This window comes from Callorhinus ursinus, unplaced genomic scaffold, assembly GCF_003265705.2.
Source record: "Callorhinus ursinus isolate GAN/ISIS: 27379988/994484 unplaced genomic scaffold, GSC_fseal_2.0 scaffold11, whole genome shotgun sequence".
In the NCBI taxonomy this organism is placed as follows: Eukaryota; Metazoa; Chordata; class Mammalia; order Carnivora; family Otariidae; genus Callorhinus; species Callorhinus ursinus.
In genome coordinates, this window is record NW_027397073.1 from 58522310 (window position 1) to 58537597 (window position 15288).

Sequence of the window (15288 nt, forward strand, 5' to 3'; positions counted from 1 at the left end):
TGCTTGTGTTTCCTCTCTCTCTCTCTCTCTGTCAAATAAATAAATAAAATCTTAAAAAAAATAAAAATAAAAAAATAAAATTCTTTCAAATTCAGCCAAGTACAAGGCATGTTGACATTTTAGATGACAGTAATAGCTTTTCTCTTTGAACTGTGGAAGAAGAACAGGTACAGAAATGAAGGTGGGCGATAAGTACTTTAAGAAAGGCGATGCTATAGAAGTTTAAATTTTTTTTTTTTAAGATTTTATTTATTTGAAAGCGAGAGACAGAGATAGCGAGTGAGAACACTGAGCAGGGAGGAGAGGGAGAAGCAGGCTCCCCACTGAGCAGGAAGCCTGATGCGGGGCTCGATCCCAGGACCCTGGGATCATGACCTGAGCCGAAGGCAGCCGCTTAACCAACTGAGCCACCCAGGCGCCTCCAATGCTATAGAAGTTTAATGAAAGAAACTACTTCCCTCTTACAGGGAATTTTGATTCTCTTTTTGTAATTTTGGTTTGGTTTGAGCAATATCTGTAGTGTTGAAATGATGTACTGTGAGGAAAAGCTAGAATATTTGTTTATGTTGAGCCCTCTGCAACTCATGAAATAACTGAGTATAAAAAATTTTCCCTGGAAGCTCATAGTCATGTAAATATTTGTTACCAGCGTGGTTGCAAGGCAGCGTGGTCATTCCTGCCACTCCTACAAGTTGCTATGCATAAGGGTGGTCCCTGTATAAATATTTATTTTTTGCTTCTGGGAGGAAAGAAATCTAACTTTAAACATGAAGAAAGTAAAATTGTTGTCTTGGTCTGTTTCCTTGTTCATATAATGAATGGTTTAGCTGTTCTATTTCGGGGGAAAAAATGGTCATATAAGATTTTGCTTTTAACTAGATCTTAACTAGTTTTCCTCTTCTGTGAAAAGAACATTTAACATTTGTATTAATATTGTGCTTCTACCCCAGAAATCTCAAGACCTGTTTTTTATCATGAATGGAAAAACTCCTTACTGACTTTGGCTAACATTTATGGTCATATTTAGGATCATATAAACATATTTCATAAAAATACTCAAACTTACGTTCAGAGATCATTGATGCATTATTTTAGCACTTTACTGGTTATCTGAATATTTATTTAGCACTCTCTGTACTAAATCAGCAGTCTGCTTTTTTTAACTGTCAAATCTTAGATTTTCTGAAATAAGTTGGGATTTCTAAATAATTTTTTTATTAATCTAGTTTCTACAAGTGTATTTTGTCCTAAGTTAAAAATGTAAATAGTTCTGGGGCGCCTGGGTGGCTCAGTTGTTAAGCATCTGCCTTTGGCTCAGGTCATGATCCCAGAGTCCTGGGATCGAGTCCCACATTGGGCTCCCTGCTCGGCGGGAAGCCTGCTTCTCCCTCTCCCACTCCCCCTGCTTGTGTTCCCTCTCTTGCTGTGTCTCTCTCTGTCAAATAAATAAAAACTTTTTAAAAGTATATATATATGTATATATATATATATGTAGCTCAGATAATTTCAGGGCTTTTTAATCACAATAAACTAAAATATTAACTTTTCTTCCTTGTTTTTTTTTATTCATTGCTAAATTCCACATTAGTCTCTTGCTACAGTTATCTTGATTTGTTATTATACTAGTAATACTTTGGTTTACAATATACAGTGTTACTTCTTTTCTTGAAAAAACATTACCTTATTTTCCTGTAGTGTTTTTTCCTCTTCATTCTACTTCACTGCTCTTAAAAGTTATGGCTGCAATTCATTTGTGTACTGTTTTGCTGCAACTCATTTTTATAGTGTTTTGCTTTGGTTAACACCTCATGAAAATCTTTGAAATTAATGTCCAAAAGTAATAAGTTATGCCTGATGTAATTAAGGAAAGAATAAGTCATTGTCTCCCTCTCAAATGTTTAATGTGGTTAGAATAGCTGCTAAAATAAACTAAAATGTATTTTCATTGGCTGTTTCACATGTTGACTTATTTTTATCCTATTTTATTTTTTAAAATATTTATTTATTTTAGAGAGAGCAAGCATGAGTGGTAGGGGGAGAGGGAGAGAGAATCTCAGGCACACTCCACGCTGAATGGGAAGCCTGACATAGGGCTTGATCTCATGACCCTGAGATCATGACCTGAGCCAAAGCTAAGAGTCTGATGCTTAACCAATTGTGCCACCCAGGTGTCCCTCACCTGTTGAATTATTACATTAAGACAAAGATGAAGATTTCATTGGGACACTTGGAAATTTTCAAATATGCATATAATAAGGAGTATAGTAAAATACCCCCACACCCAGTTTACTTATCACTCAGCTTCAACAGTGATCCACAAATGGCCAGTTCAGTTTCATCCATCCCCCACTTCACCCCATCTGGATTATTTTAAAGAAATTCATTGGGCCACTTTTAAGGTAAGTAGGATTAAAATTTTGTGACTATGTTTATATAAGAAATGGGTGCTGTTTGACATATTTTGATAGTTCATACATGAACTCATATGCTGATTTATTTAACCAAAATAATAAATCCTGTTTTCAGTAGTGTTTCACTTAAGTTTATATTATTTTTAGGGCAAAAGTTTACTAATCAGTTAGAATTTATAAAGAGCAACATGATAAAAAGATTCACTTTAGCTATTTCCATTTGAAGTTTAAGTTTGTTGATGTTCTCCTTACAAAGTACTAATATATCATAACAGATTTATTGTAACCTAACAATTATAATTATGTTCATTCTTTTGAATAAATTCTGATTTTTTGAGAATGTCTTGTTTTATATGTTTGTTTTTAAATATCCATTTGAGGGGCGCCTTGGTGGCTCAGTTGGTTAAATGTCAGACTCTTGATTTCAGCTCAGGTCACGATCTCAGGATTGTGAGATTGAGCCCTGAGTCAGGCTCAGATTCCCTCTCTTCCTCTACCCCGTCCCCACTCTCTCTGTCTTAAAAAAAATAAATCCATTTGACCTAAGTAAAGGTTGTAAAAGTACATCAGCATAGGTATAACGTAATGTTTGTTGATTATTGATGCTTACAGGTTATACCATTACTTAATTAACTTTGTTCTTACCCTGTTGGCATATTTTTTTAAATTTTAATTCCAGTTAACATACAATGTTAGTTTCAGGTGTACAGTATAGTGATTCACCAATCTGTACATTACTCAGTGTTTATCATGATAAGTGTATTCTTAATCCCCTTCACCTGTTTCACACATCCCCCAACCTACCTTCCTTCTGGTAGCCATCAGCTTGTTCTCTATAGTTAAGAGTTTGTTTTTTGATTTGTCTCTTTTTTTCTTTGTTCATTTGTCTTCTTTCTTAAATTCCATATGAGTGAAATCATATGGTATTTGTCTCTCTATCTAATTTCACTTAGCATTATACCCTTAGATCCATCCATGTTGTTGCATATGGCAAGATTTCATTCTTTTTTATGGCTGAGTAATATTCCAGTGTGTGTGTGTGTGTGTGTGTGTGTGTGTGTGTGTGTGTGTGTGTGTAGACACACACACTGCATCTTCTGTATTCATTCATCTATCAATGAACACTTAGGTTGTTTCCCTATCTTGGCTATTGTAAATAATGCTGCAGTAAACGTAAGGGATACATACATCTTTTCAAATTAGTGTTTTTGTAATCTTTCATAAATATCCAGTAGTGGAATTACTGGATCATACAGTAATTCTACTTTTAGTTTTTTTGGTAACCTCCAAAATGTTTTCCACAGTGGCTGTACCAGTTTACATTCCCACCAACCATGCACAGGGTTCTTTTTTTTCCCACATCCTTGCCAACACTTGTTGTTTCTTGTGTTTTTGATTTTAGCCATTCTGATAAGTATGAGGTGATATCTCATTGTGGTTTTGATTTGCTTTTCCCTGCTGATTAGTGATGTTGAGCATCTTTTCATGTGTCTGTTGGCCATCTGTATGTCTTTTTTAGAGAAAGGTCTTCTGTCCATTTTTAAATTAGATTATTTGTTTTTCTTGGTATTGTGTAAGTTCTTTACATATTTTGGATACTAACCCTTTGTCAGATATATCATTTGCAGTATCTTCTCCCATTCACTAAGTTGCCTTTTTGTTTTGTTGGTGGTTTCTTTTGCTGTGCAAAGCTTTTTATTTTGATGTAGTCTCAGTAGTTTGTTTCCCTTGCCTCAGGAGACCTATCTAGAAAAAGGTTGCTATAGCCAATGTCAGAGAAATTACTACCTGTGCTCTCTTTTACAATTTTTATGGTTTCAGGTTTCACATTTAGGTCTTTTATCCATTTTGAGTTTATTTTTGTGAATGGTATGAGAAAGTGGTCTAGTTTTATTCTTTTGCATGTAGCTGTCCAGTTTTCCCAACACTGTTTATTGAAGGAACTGTCTTTCTCCCATTGCATATTCTTGCTCTATTTGTTGAAGATTAATTGACTATAGAATTGTGGGCTTATTTCTGGGGTCTCTATTCGGTTCTGTTGATCTATGTATCTGTTTTTGTGCCAGTACCATATACTGTTTTGATTACTACACCTTTGTAGTATATCTTGTAATCTGGGATTACGATACCTCCAGTTTTGTTCTTTTTCAAGATTGCTTTGGCTACTCGGGCTTTTTTGTGGTTCAGTCCAAATTTTCAGAGTATTTGTTCTAGTTTTGTGAAAAATACTATTGGTATTTTGATAAGGATTGCATTAAATGTGTAGATTGCCTTGGGTAGTATGGACAGTTGTATGTTCCCTCTAGACCTACTTTGTTGGGGAGTTTTATCATGAGTGGATGTCTTACTTTGTCAAATGCTTTTTCTACATCTGTTGAAACGCTCATATGGTTTTTGTTCTTTTTCTTGTTGATGTGAGGTATCATGTTGATAGATTTGTAAATATTGAACCAGCCTTGCATCCCTGGAATAAATCCTACTTGATCACGGTAAATATTTTTTTTAATGTATGTTTGGATTTGGTTTGCTAACATTTTGTTGAGGATTTTGCATCTGTGTTCATCAGTGATACTCGCCTATATTTCTTTTATTTTTTGGTGTCTTTGTCTGGTTTTGGTATGATGGCAATGCTGGCCTCATAGAATGAATTTAGGTTTCCTTCCTCTTTAATTTTTTGGAATAAATAATAAATACAAAGAAAGAATTTTAAAAGCAGCAAGAGAGAAAAGAAAAAATTCAGCATACCAATAAAACTCACCCAGGGGATTATTAAATTCAAAAAGACTAAAGTCCTACCATGCATCTTTTCTGATGACAATGCTATGAAACCAGAAATCAAGCACAATAAAAAATCTGGAAAAAAACACAAGTACATGGAAGTTAAATAATATGCTACTAAACAATGAATGGGTCAACCATGAAATCAAAGAGGAAATTGAAAAGTACATGGAGACAAATGAAAACACAATGATTCAAAATCTTTGGAATGCAGCAAAAGCTGTTCTAAGAGTGAAGTTTATAACAGTGCAGCCTACCTCAAGAATTTGTTGAGACTTGTTTTGTGACCTAATAAGTGATGTGTTCTGGAGAATGTTCCATGTGCACTTGATAAGAATCTGTATTCTGTTGTTTTAGGATGGAAAGTTCTGAATATATGTATTAGATCCATCCAGTTCAATGTGTCGTGCAAAGCCACTGTTTCCTTGTTGATTTTCTGTTTGGCTTATCTCTCCATTGATGTAAGTGGGGTGTTAAAGTCCCCTACTATTATTGTATTATTATTGATTACTTTATGTTTGTTCTTAGGTGCTTTATATATTTGGGTGCTCCTATATTGGATGCATAAATATTTACAATTGTTTTATCTTCTTGTTGGATTGTTCCCTTTATGATTAAATAGTGTCCTTTGTCTCTTATTACAGTATTTGTTTTAAAGTCTATTTTGTCTGACATAAGTATTGCTACCTTGGCTTTCTTTTCACTTACATTTGCATGATGGATGGTTTTCCACTCCTTTACTTTCAATCTGCAGATGTCATTAGGTCTGAAATGAATGTCTTGTAGGCAGCATATAGATAGATCTTGCTTTTTCATCCATTCCAGCACCCTGTGTCTTTTGACTGGAGCATTTAGTCTGTTTACATTCAAAATAATTATTGGTAGGTATGTATTGCCATTTTGTTTCTTGTTTTACGGTTGTTTTTGTAGTTCTTCTCTGTTCCTTTATTCTCTTGCTCTATTCTCTCACAGTTTGCTGGCTTTCTTCAGTGATATATTTGGATTCCCTTCTTGGTTTTTTGCATATCTGTTACTGGTTTTTGATTTGTGGTTACCATTAGGTTTATATATGACATCTTATGCATATAACAGTCTATATTAAGTTGATAGTTCCTTAAGTTTGAGCTCATCCTAAAAGCACTAATGTCCCCCCCCACACACACATTTTAGGTATATGGTATCATATTTTTCATCCTTTTATTTTTGAATCCCTTATTACAACTTCTGTGCTTCCTGCATTTCTTACTCCCACTTATGGTCTTTCCTTTCCACTCAGCAAGTCCTTTTTAATATTTCTTATAAGGCTGGTTTACTGTGATTAATTCCTTTGACTTTTGTCTGTCTGGGAAACTCTTTATGTCTCCTATTCTGAATGATAGTCTTGCTGGATAGAGTATTCTTGGTTGCAGGTTTTTCTTTTTCTTTCAGCACTTCGAATATATATCATGCCACTCCCTTCTGACTTGTAAAGTTTCTGCTAAAAAAATCAGCTTATGGGACGCCTGGGTGGCTCAGTCATTAAGCATCTGCCTTCGGCTCAGGCCATGATCCCAGCGTCCTGGGATTGAGCCCCACATCGGGCTCCCTGCTTGGCGGGAAGCCTGCTTCTCCCTCTCCCACTCCCCGTGCTTGTATTCCCTCTCTCACTGTGTCTCTCTCTGTCAAATAAATAAATAAAATCTTTAAAAAAAAATCAGCTTATAGCCTTACTTGGATCTCCATTATCTCACTTGATACCAAAGCCTGTAATGGAAAATCCAGCAGCACCATCCCCTTTTTATGACTGAAAAACGGAGAACTACTGTGACACACTGCAGTTTATAAGCTAGGACTTGAATCTAGATCCTGTAAGCCCAAGTCATTTCCTGTCTACTAGACTATCATGTTCTTTTCAGTGATGTTTCCCGGTTTTAACAACAGTGCTAACAAATTTCTAGATCTTGGCAATGGTTAGAGAATGGAAATATTTATCAGTAACCAAACACTGAAATATAAATAAGGTTCTTCCTTAAGTTATTAGTTTTCCATTGCTGGCCTGGAAATTTGGAAGATCTAAAAATAAACTTTTTTTTTTTTTTAAGAGAGAGTGCGAGCAGAGAGAGAATTTTTTTTTTAAGATTTTATTTATTAGAGAGAGAAAAAAGCATGCACAAGTTGGGGGGGGGTAGCAGGCTCCCTGCTGAGCAAGGAGCCTGATGCAGGACTCAATCCCAGCATCCTGGGATCATGACCTGAGCCGAAGGCAGACACTTAACCTACTGAGCCACCCAGGCATCCTGGAAGAGGGAATCTTAAGCAGGTTCCACGTCTAGCACAGAGCCTGTCACAGGGCTCTATCTCATGACCCTGAGATCATGACCTGAGCCAAAATCAAGAGTCAGATGCCTAACCTACTGAGCCATACAGGTGTCCCAATAAATTTTAACTCTTAAAGTCTAGTCTTAGATGAACTCCAACCCCCCAGTTTATTTTGCAGATGATTAAGATCTCACCAAAACCTTAGTTGCATAGACAATAGATTTGATGGACTCTTGATTGAATAATTATGTAAAATCTCTGTCTTCTGGCATTCAGAGATTTGAAATTCTCTGAGATAGTCAAGGTTTTTCTAATACAAATGTAATAATGTTTTAAATTATTAGATTCTCCCTAAAACTTTTCATCTTGCCAGATTTTATTTCGTATATAAGCTTTTAAAACAGCTTGCCAAAATTCTGAATACTCATGCTGGTCAATACAGTATAACCCAAATGTAAAAATTTCTGTTTCTCCTTTAGTATAAAGTTTTGACTTTTTCCATCATAAGTTTATTGAACACTGTGATTACTTTATGAACATATAGCATAGTACTTCATACAGAGAACAGATGTCTTATTCCATGTAACTCTGACTCTAGCATGTAAGGGTAGTGCTGGTAGAACAGCCTTGAGTCAGAAGACCTGATGTCAGAGCCCCAGTTGCAAGAACTCAGACAAGTCACTAACCTACTCCTCAGCCTTCTCAACTATACTATGAGCAACATCCATACTTTCTCTGAGCCTTGCAGACTAGAGAAGCAGACGATGTGGTCATTAACTGGCTGAAGCAACAAAAGAATTAAGTATTAAATTCCAACTCACTGGTTTTGCAACTCTTAGCCAATGATACTTATTTTACCTTTACAAACAATGATTAAAGTTGGGCAATAGCACTTCTAATTGTATTCAAGTAGAGAGTGAAAGATATAATAATGCCTTTGATTAAACAACCTAAAGGGTTGTTTAAGTTTAATTATGGGTTCATTCTCTCTAAGAAAGTAATAACTATAATTATTGAAATGCTAAATTAATAAGAAGCTTTATATTTCTCATTCCAGTGTTTAAAAAACAAGAATATCTAACCAAAACTGGGGTCAAATCTCAGCCCCTTACTAAATGATGTACAGATTTTAAAATTTTATTTGAAAAATGAGGATAATAACTGCCTTGAAAGGGCCTTTATGAGAGTCAAGATAATGCATATTAAATGCCTAGCACAGTGCCTGTTAGTGTTATATAAAACCTACTTAGGAACTTTAGGGGAGGCAATAGCAGTAAACAAGTGGAAGCATTGAATCAGCCTTTATTTTGGACTTCTGTGAACTCTGTATTAGGTTGTGATCACATGTTCCATCCAACTGAGCAGTACTCAAGTTTGGTCATGTGAGGTTAGGAAAATATATAAATAGCCAGTCCAAACAGAAAAATTCCACATCTCAAGTCAACCATATTTTCTACTTAAGTAGAGAAAGATAATAATCAAATTTTTGATAAAGAATAAGAAAGTGGGGTACCCAGGAAGTGGGGGGCCCAACCACATTCCTTTGCATCTGCATCTGCATCTGCCTGTGCACTGGAAGCATTTTCTACAGCAACACCTCGACCTCCTCGATGTCCTTGACCTCTGTGTGGGGTCATCTGGGGTGTCAGGATCCGACGAGCCAGGCCCAGGCCGCCGTGCAGCACACCCGAATGCTGCTCCAGCACCCTCTCCTGCTGCCGTGTGGTTTTGGAGGTGCTGCAGGTGGCAGAGCAGCGCCATTGCACCCCTGGGGTAGCCATTTAAAAATACTAAATTTTATTTTATTTTATTTTTTTAAAGATTTTTTATTTATTTGAGAGAGAGAGAATGAGAGATAGAGAGCACGAGAGGGAAGAGGGTCAGAGGGAGAAGCAGACTCCCTGCTGAGCAGGGAGCCCGATGCGGGACTCGATCCTGGGACTCCAGGATCATGACCTGAGCTGAAGGCAGTCGCTTAACCAACTGAGCCACCCAGGCGCCCCAATACTAAATTTTAAATAAAAAAAAAAAAGTGAACATGATATGGAAGGGATCAGGATTCAAGGTCTATTTCTGAATTTTGGTACATGGAATATCCTATTATGCAGTTAATAAATGATGTTGACAGAGTCTCACAATAGGGAAATGCTTATTTTTTTTTAGATCAGGAGAGTATACGGTCATGATTTTGTTAGAAATGTTTAGGAATTTACCAAAGTGGGTGGAATTTGGGGTGTTTTTCCTTCTACTCTAGTATATATTTTTCAGTATTTCATAATTAAAAAACATACTTAAATTTTTTTGAAAGTGTCCCTGTTACCTTGACTGTAACCTCTTTAAGAAAGCCTTTCTGGTTACTGAAGATTCATTTATGTCTTCATAACTAAAACCATTAAAGATAAAGTTTTCTTTTTAAGTTAAGCTGGCTTTATTTTTTTTTTTTTTAAGATTTATTTATTTATTAGAGAGAGAGAGAGAGGGCATGTGCATGCAAGCTGGGGGCGGGGCAAAGGGAGAGAGAGAGAAAGAAGCACACCCCCTGCTGGGTGCATAGCCTGGTGTGCATCTCACCACCCTGAAATCATGACCTGAGCCAGAATCCGGAGTTGGGGGCTTACCCGACTGAGTCACCTAGGCACTCCTCTGCTTAATTTTTTCTTAAAAGATTTTATTTATTTATTTGACAGAGAGCACACAAGCAGGGAGAGCAGTGGGCAGAGGGAGAGGGAGAAGCTGGCTTCCCGGGGAGCAGGGAGCCCGATGCAGGACTCAATCCCAGGACCCTGGGATCATGACCTGAACTGAAGGCATTTGCTTAACCCAGGCACCCCTCCTCTGCTTAATAACATGGAGTAATTTTTAATGTTTTTCTGTGATCCTTGATACATCACAGAGTTGCATAGTGAGTTGGGTTTTTTTTTTCTTTTGTATTTCCAATACTTAGGTTCAAAGGATGTTAGAAGTATTTTTCATATTTAGAAACATTCATCCTAACCATAGTTTTCTTGCTGTCAAGAAAATTATAGTGTACATTTCCAAAGATGTTCAATAATGTGATTTTGGAAGACATGTCAAGTGAACAGAAAAGAACGAATTACTTGGTGAGCCACAGATGGTTGTTATTCATCATTATTTACACATGGAAATTCATTGCTTTCTATTTTTTTCTTAACAGTAGTCATAAAGCAAATGCTTTCCATATATTTTTGCTCTCTTGATGTGCAGTGAGGTTTTTGAGATCCTAAACGCCATATATTAAATTTGCCTGGAATTTTCTCCTGGAAAATGAAAAGTTAAGTGTGTGTTTGAAAATTGAAAAGGCACAAATCCTGACTAAAAGGTTGGTTTGAGGATCTCATTTTGCTTATTTTTCAATCTCCTGAAAAGAATGCTGACATGAGCTTTCAAGAGTAGAGATCTGATATATTTTTAGACTTTACTCTGTAAATGTCTTAATTTATGTGATTAAGTTTGTTTTATTAGGACAAAGATTTTTCTTTCAATCTTTTCTGTAGTAACATGGAAAGAAAGAAAAATATTAGTTGGCATATTGTTACTTTGGCATTCAACCAGTTTTCACAGTAATTTTTACCAAGAAAATCTTTGCCTGGATTTTTATTGTTTTAATAGTGCAGTAACAAAGCTTATCTTCAAGTTATTTCCCTCATGCCTTGGCTTCCTGTAGCTTCTCCCTTTATATCTTATCAGTAAGTTATAAATCATTAGGCATATTACTAGAGTACATTATTCCATCATACTGACATGTAAAAGTACAGGCATCTATTAAGAGGGTGTGAAATAGATTTAATCTTGAGGGCTACATAATCCAGGCAAGTTGAAGCAACTTTTAAATAGTCTTAGTTTTAACTTTCCATTAGTTCTCAGTAATCTTAAGTTATCACCACCCTTTCATTACAATTTTAAAACACCTTTTAGATCCCTGACAGTAAAAAGGCATAATGAATGCTTTAATGACTCAGACTGGAAGCCGCCATTACAGTGACATTCATTTTCAAATTATTTAATGTGATATACAGTCATTCATTTAATAAGCTATTATTTGGAAGCTTCTATAGATAGAAAAGGAGAGAGATATTCTTTGAATAAATTTATTTTCTAATTTGCTTCTCCTGAGCTAAATAGATAATGTAAATACAAGCAACTAAGAGAGTAATTATACATTTTCTATGTATAATGTAAATTAAAATTTAAAAGAAGCTTTATTTCTTGTGACTAAGTGGCAACCTTAAAGCTAAAAAACAGTAAGTATCAATATCCTTGACTCTGGTGGTGTTTTTAAAACATGTATACTCAAAAAATGTTCTCTCATTCCAAAGATAGAGAAACAAGTCACAAAGTATATCTTTGGCAACTCTGATTTTCTAGGTTTCCAAGTAAATTTGAGCTTGTCTAAATTAAGCATCACCAGTTCTATGATGAAGCATCTTTACTTCTCAGCAAGTCCCTGCCCTCTTCTAGTCCCTCTCTTTCTATGAGACCTAGCAAAGTTACCTAAGGTCTACAGTACATGAATTCAGCCTGACTAGACAGAGTTCCAAAGTACTAAAATATTGCTGCATGGGGCGCCTGGGTGCCTCAGTTGTTAAGCGTCTGCCTTCGGCTCTGGTCATGAGCCCAGGGTCCTGGGATCCAGCCCCGCATCGGGCCCCCTGCTCCGCGGGAAGCCTGCTTCTCCTTCTCCCACTCCCCCTGCTTGTGTTCCTTCTCTCCCTGTCTCTCTCTGTCAAATAAATAAACAAAATCTTAAAAAATAAATAAAATATTGCTGCTTGCGTAGATCATCAGGTTACAGGTATACGCTGACATGAAACTCATGAGTTAGTTAGAAAATAGCACAAGTGTTGATTCTCGAAAGTTCTGTGAAATAGCTAAGGGACTTTTGGAGAAGAAGAAACAAGGAATTAAATATCAGTGTTGCAAAAAATCATGTCATACTAGAATGATGGAATGACTCTAGTAGTCTAGAAATGTAATAAGATAAACAATAGGGATAAATATTAGGTGCCATGTTTAAGTTTTTATAAATGCATATGGTATCTCATAACCCAGGGAAAGCTGAGTAAGCAATGGTGGCTACAGAATTTCTCTAAGTTGGCTTTGTTTAGGAGTGGCTGGCTGGTGGAAAGGACTAAAGGAGTTACCTTGAAGCCTCATTTAGGAAGCAGAGTTTAGTGGCTTAAAACAATAACCATTTATTTAGCTCTTGTTTCTGTGGGTTGGCCGTCTGGGCCTATATCAACTGTATGGTTTTTCTAGGCTCATTCTGTGTCTGTTGTCAGCTGCTGGTTGGTTGGAGGCTGGAGGAGATACCATAGCTTCAAGTGGACCAACTTGCCCATGTGTCCTTCTCCCAGTTACCCATGGCATATGGGAGAAGTTCAGAGAGGAAGAGGAGGGAGAGCACTCAATGCTGTGGAGACCCAGACTCAGAACTGACATGGTGTCACTTCCACCACATTCTGCTGATTAAAGCTGTTCTGAAAATAGACACCATCCCTTGATCAAAAGAGCTGCTGTTACATTGCAAAGAGGGTGGGTGGACACAGGGAGGGAATAATTGCTCCCTTCTTTTAAATAGTCTACCACACCAAGCACACTGATTTAATATGTTGTAGGTCAATAAAAAGAGCAGTTTTTGAAAGATGCTTTTATTCATACTCCACATATTGAGAAACCATAGCTCCCACTACAAGCTGGCTATTCATTTAATTTGGACAATGAATTTAATAGCTGAAAAGCAGGTTTTATGCTTGTACTGAACTATTTTTCAAGGTAGTTTAGGGGGTAAAGAGTTATGGGTTATAAAGTAAAATGTTTTCTCTGTTTCAAAATAAGATAAAAGCATCCAAAATAGATCCACTGAATGCATCCAAAAGAAAATATAAATCTGCTTGACGTTGTAGGTATTTGTGTTCCTACAAACAATTAATTCCTACAAATGTTAATGATCTTAAAAAAAAACTGTGTAAAGAGTACGTTGCTATAAATGCAAATGTGGGGGCTTTGCTGTAAAAAACTAACAATTTTAAAAATAGATGTTTGAAATTTTAAGTTTGAACATCTGTCTTGTTTCTAGGAGCTCTGCCAGTGCCGACCTGGAGAAGGAAATTGTTCCTGCTGCAAGGAGTGTATGTTGTGTCTTGGGACCCTTTGGGATGAATGCTGTGATTGCGTTGGTAAGTTGACATGCAGGAAAGTTTCATATTTATCACAGAATCTTTGACTTTAAGAGACTTTAAGGAATATAACTGGGATGCCTGGGTGGCTCAGTCGGTTAAGCGTCTGCCTTTGGCTCAGGTCATGATCCCAGGGTCCTGGGATTGAGTCCCACATCAGGCTCCTTGCTCGGCAGGGAGCCTGCTTCTCCCTCTCCCTGCCACTCCCCCTGCTTGTACTGTCACTCTCTCTCTCTCTCTCTAGCAAATAAACAAAATAAAATCTTTAAAAAAAAAAAAGAATATAACTATTTTATGTGTATAGACTAGTGTGGATATAGATGTAGTAGGTGCATAGAACATTATTGCATTTGCTTGGATTGAATGATATTTACATATATGTGCAGTTTTATTTTTATAGAAAAGGTCTGGAAGGAAATTCAAAGTGCTTATTCTAGGGAAGTAGGAATGGAGGAACAATGGGAATATTTTTACTTTTTATTTTTAATATTTCATAGTGTTGAATTTTTAATAAGAAGCATGTGTTATAGTTCCAAATAAAAATAAATAGAGTTCGTATATTTAAAATAGATTATCTTCCTTTTATGTAAGACTTCACTATGAGGTGCCTGGATGGCTCAATCGTTTAAGTGCTCAACTCTTGATTTCGTCTTGGGTCTTGGTATCAGGGTCGTGAGATTGAGCCCTTGTTGGGCTCCACGCTGGGCTGCAGACTGTTTGGGATTCTCTCTCTTTGTCCCTCTCCCACTGCCCCTCCCCACCTCAAAAAAAAAAAGACTTCACTAAGAGATCCTTGAGAAATTAAAAGCTTTTTTTTTTTTAAACTAGAAGTTATTTTTAAGTGCTTTCTGAGGAATAGTGTCCAAGATGTAGTAAGTGAAAAAAGGATGGGGGTGCCTGGGTGGCTCAGTTGGTTAAGTGACTGCCTTCGGCTCAGGTCATGATCCCGGAGTCCTGGGATCGAGTCCTGCATTGGGCTCCCCGCTGAGCAGGGAGTCTGCTTCTCCCTCTCACCCTCTCATGCTCTCTCTCTATCTCATTCTCTCTCTCTCAAATAAATAAATAAAATCTTTAAAAAAAGGGACACCTGGGTGGCTCACTCGATTGGGCTCCCAACTCTTGATTTCAGCTCAGGTCATGATCTCAGAGTCATGGGATCAAGGCCCCCTTTGGGCACCGCTCTCAACAGGGAGTCTGTTTGAGATTCTCTCCGTCTCCTTCTCCTTCTGCCCCTCCCCCCACTTGTGTTCTTTCTCTCAGTCTCTCTAAAATAAATAAATCTTTTTTTTTAAAAAAAGCAAGGTGTACAAAAGTGTGTTTATGGGATGTTATCACTTGTGTTTTCAAAAGAAAATTTACATGTGTAGACTGCTGATGGGAGAAACACTCATCATCCTCTCTCCAACCAGTTAACCCTTTTTCATCCTCTAAAACCACAGTTCAAATGTCCCCTTGTCTCCCAAACATCTCTTTTGACTGAGGATCCTCTACATTATTCATATTGTCTGCTTCTGTTAAGTCATGTACTGCATGCTACTATAATTGTTTTTAATGTTTCTTCCAACAGACTGTAAACTCCTTAAGGACAGGATGGTGTCATTTTG

At 36.8% G+C, this 15288-nt stretch overlaps 1 protein-coding gene across 1 annotated transcript in view; it reads left to right on the forward strand.

The window, feature by feature from the left end:
- Positions 1–15288, forward strand: part of TWSG1 (twisted gastrulation BMP signaling modulator 1) — a 73294-nt gene that overhangs the window by 18186 nt on the left and 39820 nt on the right. The window contains exon 3 of the mRNA XM_025886789.2: positions 13585–13684. Within this exon, the coding sequence (XP_025742574.1) occupies positions 13585–13684 (100 nt within the window). The remainder of the gene's footprint in view (positions 1–13584; positions 13685–15288) is intronic.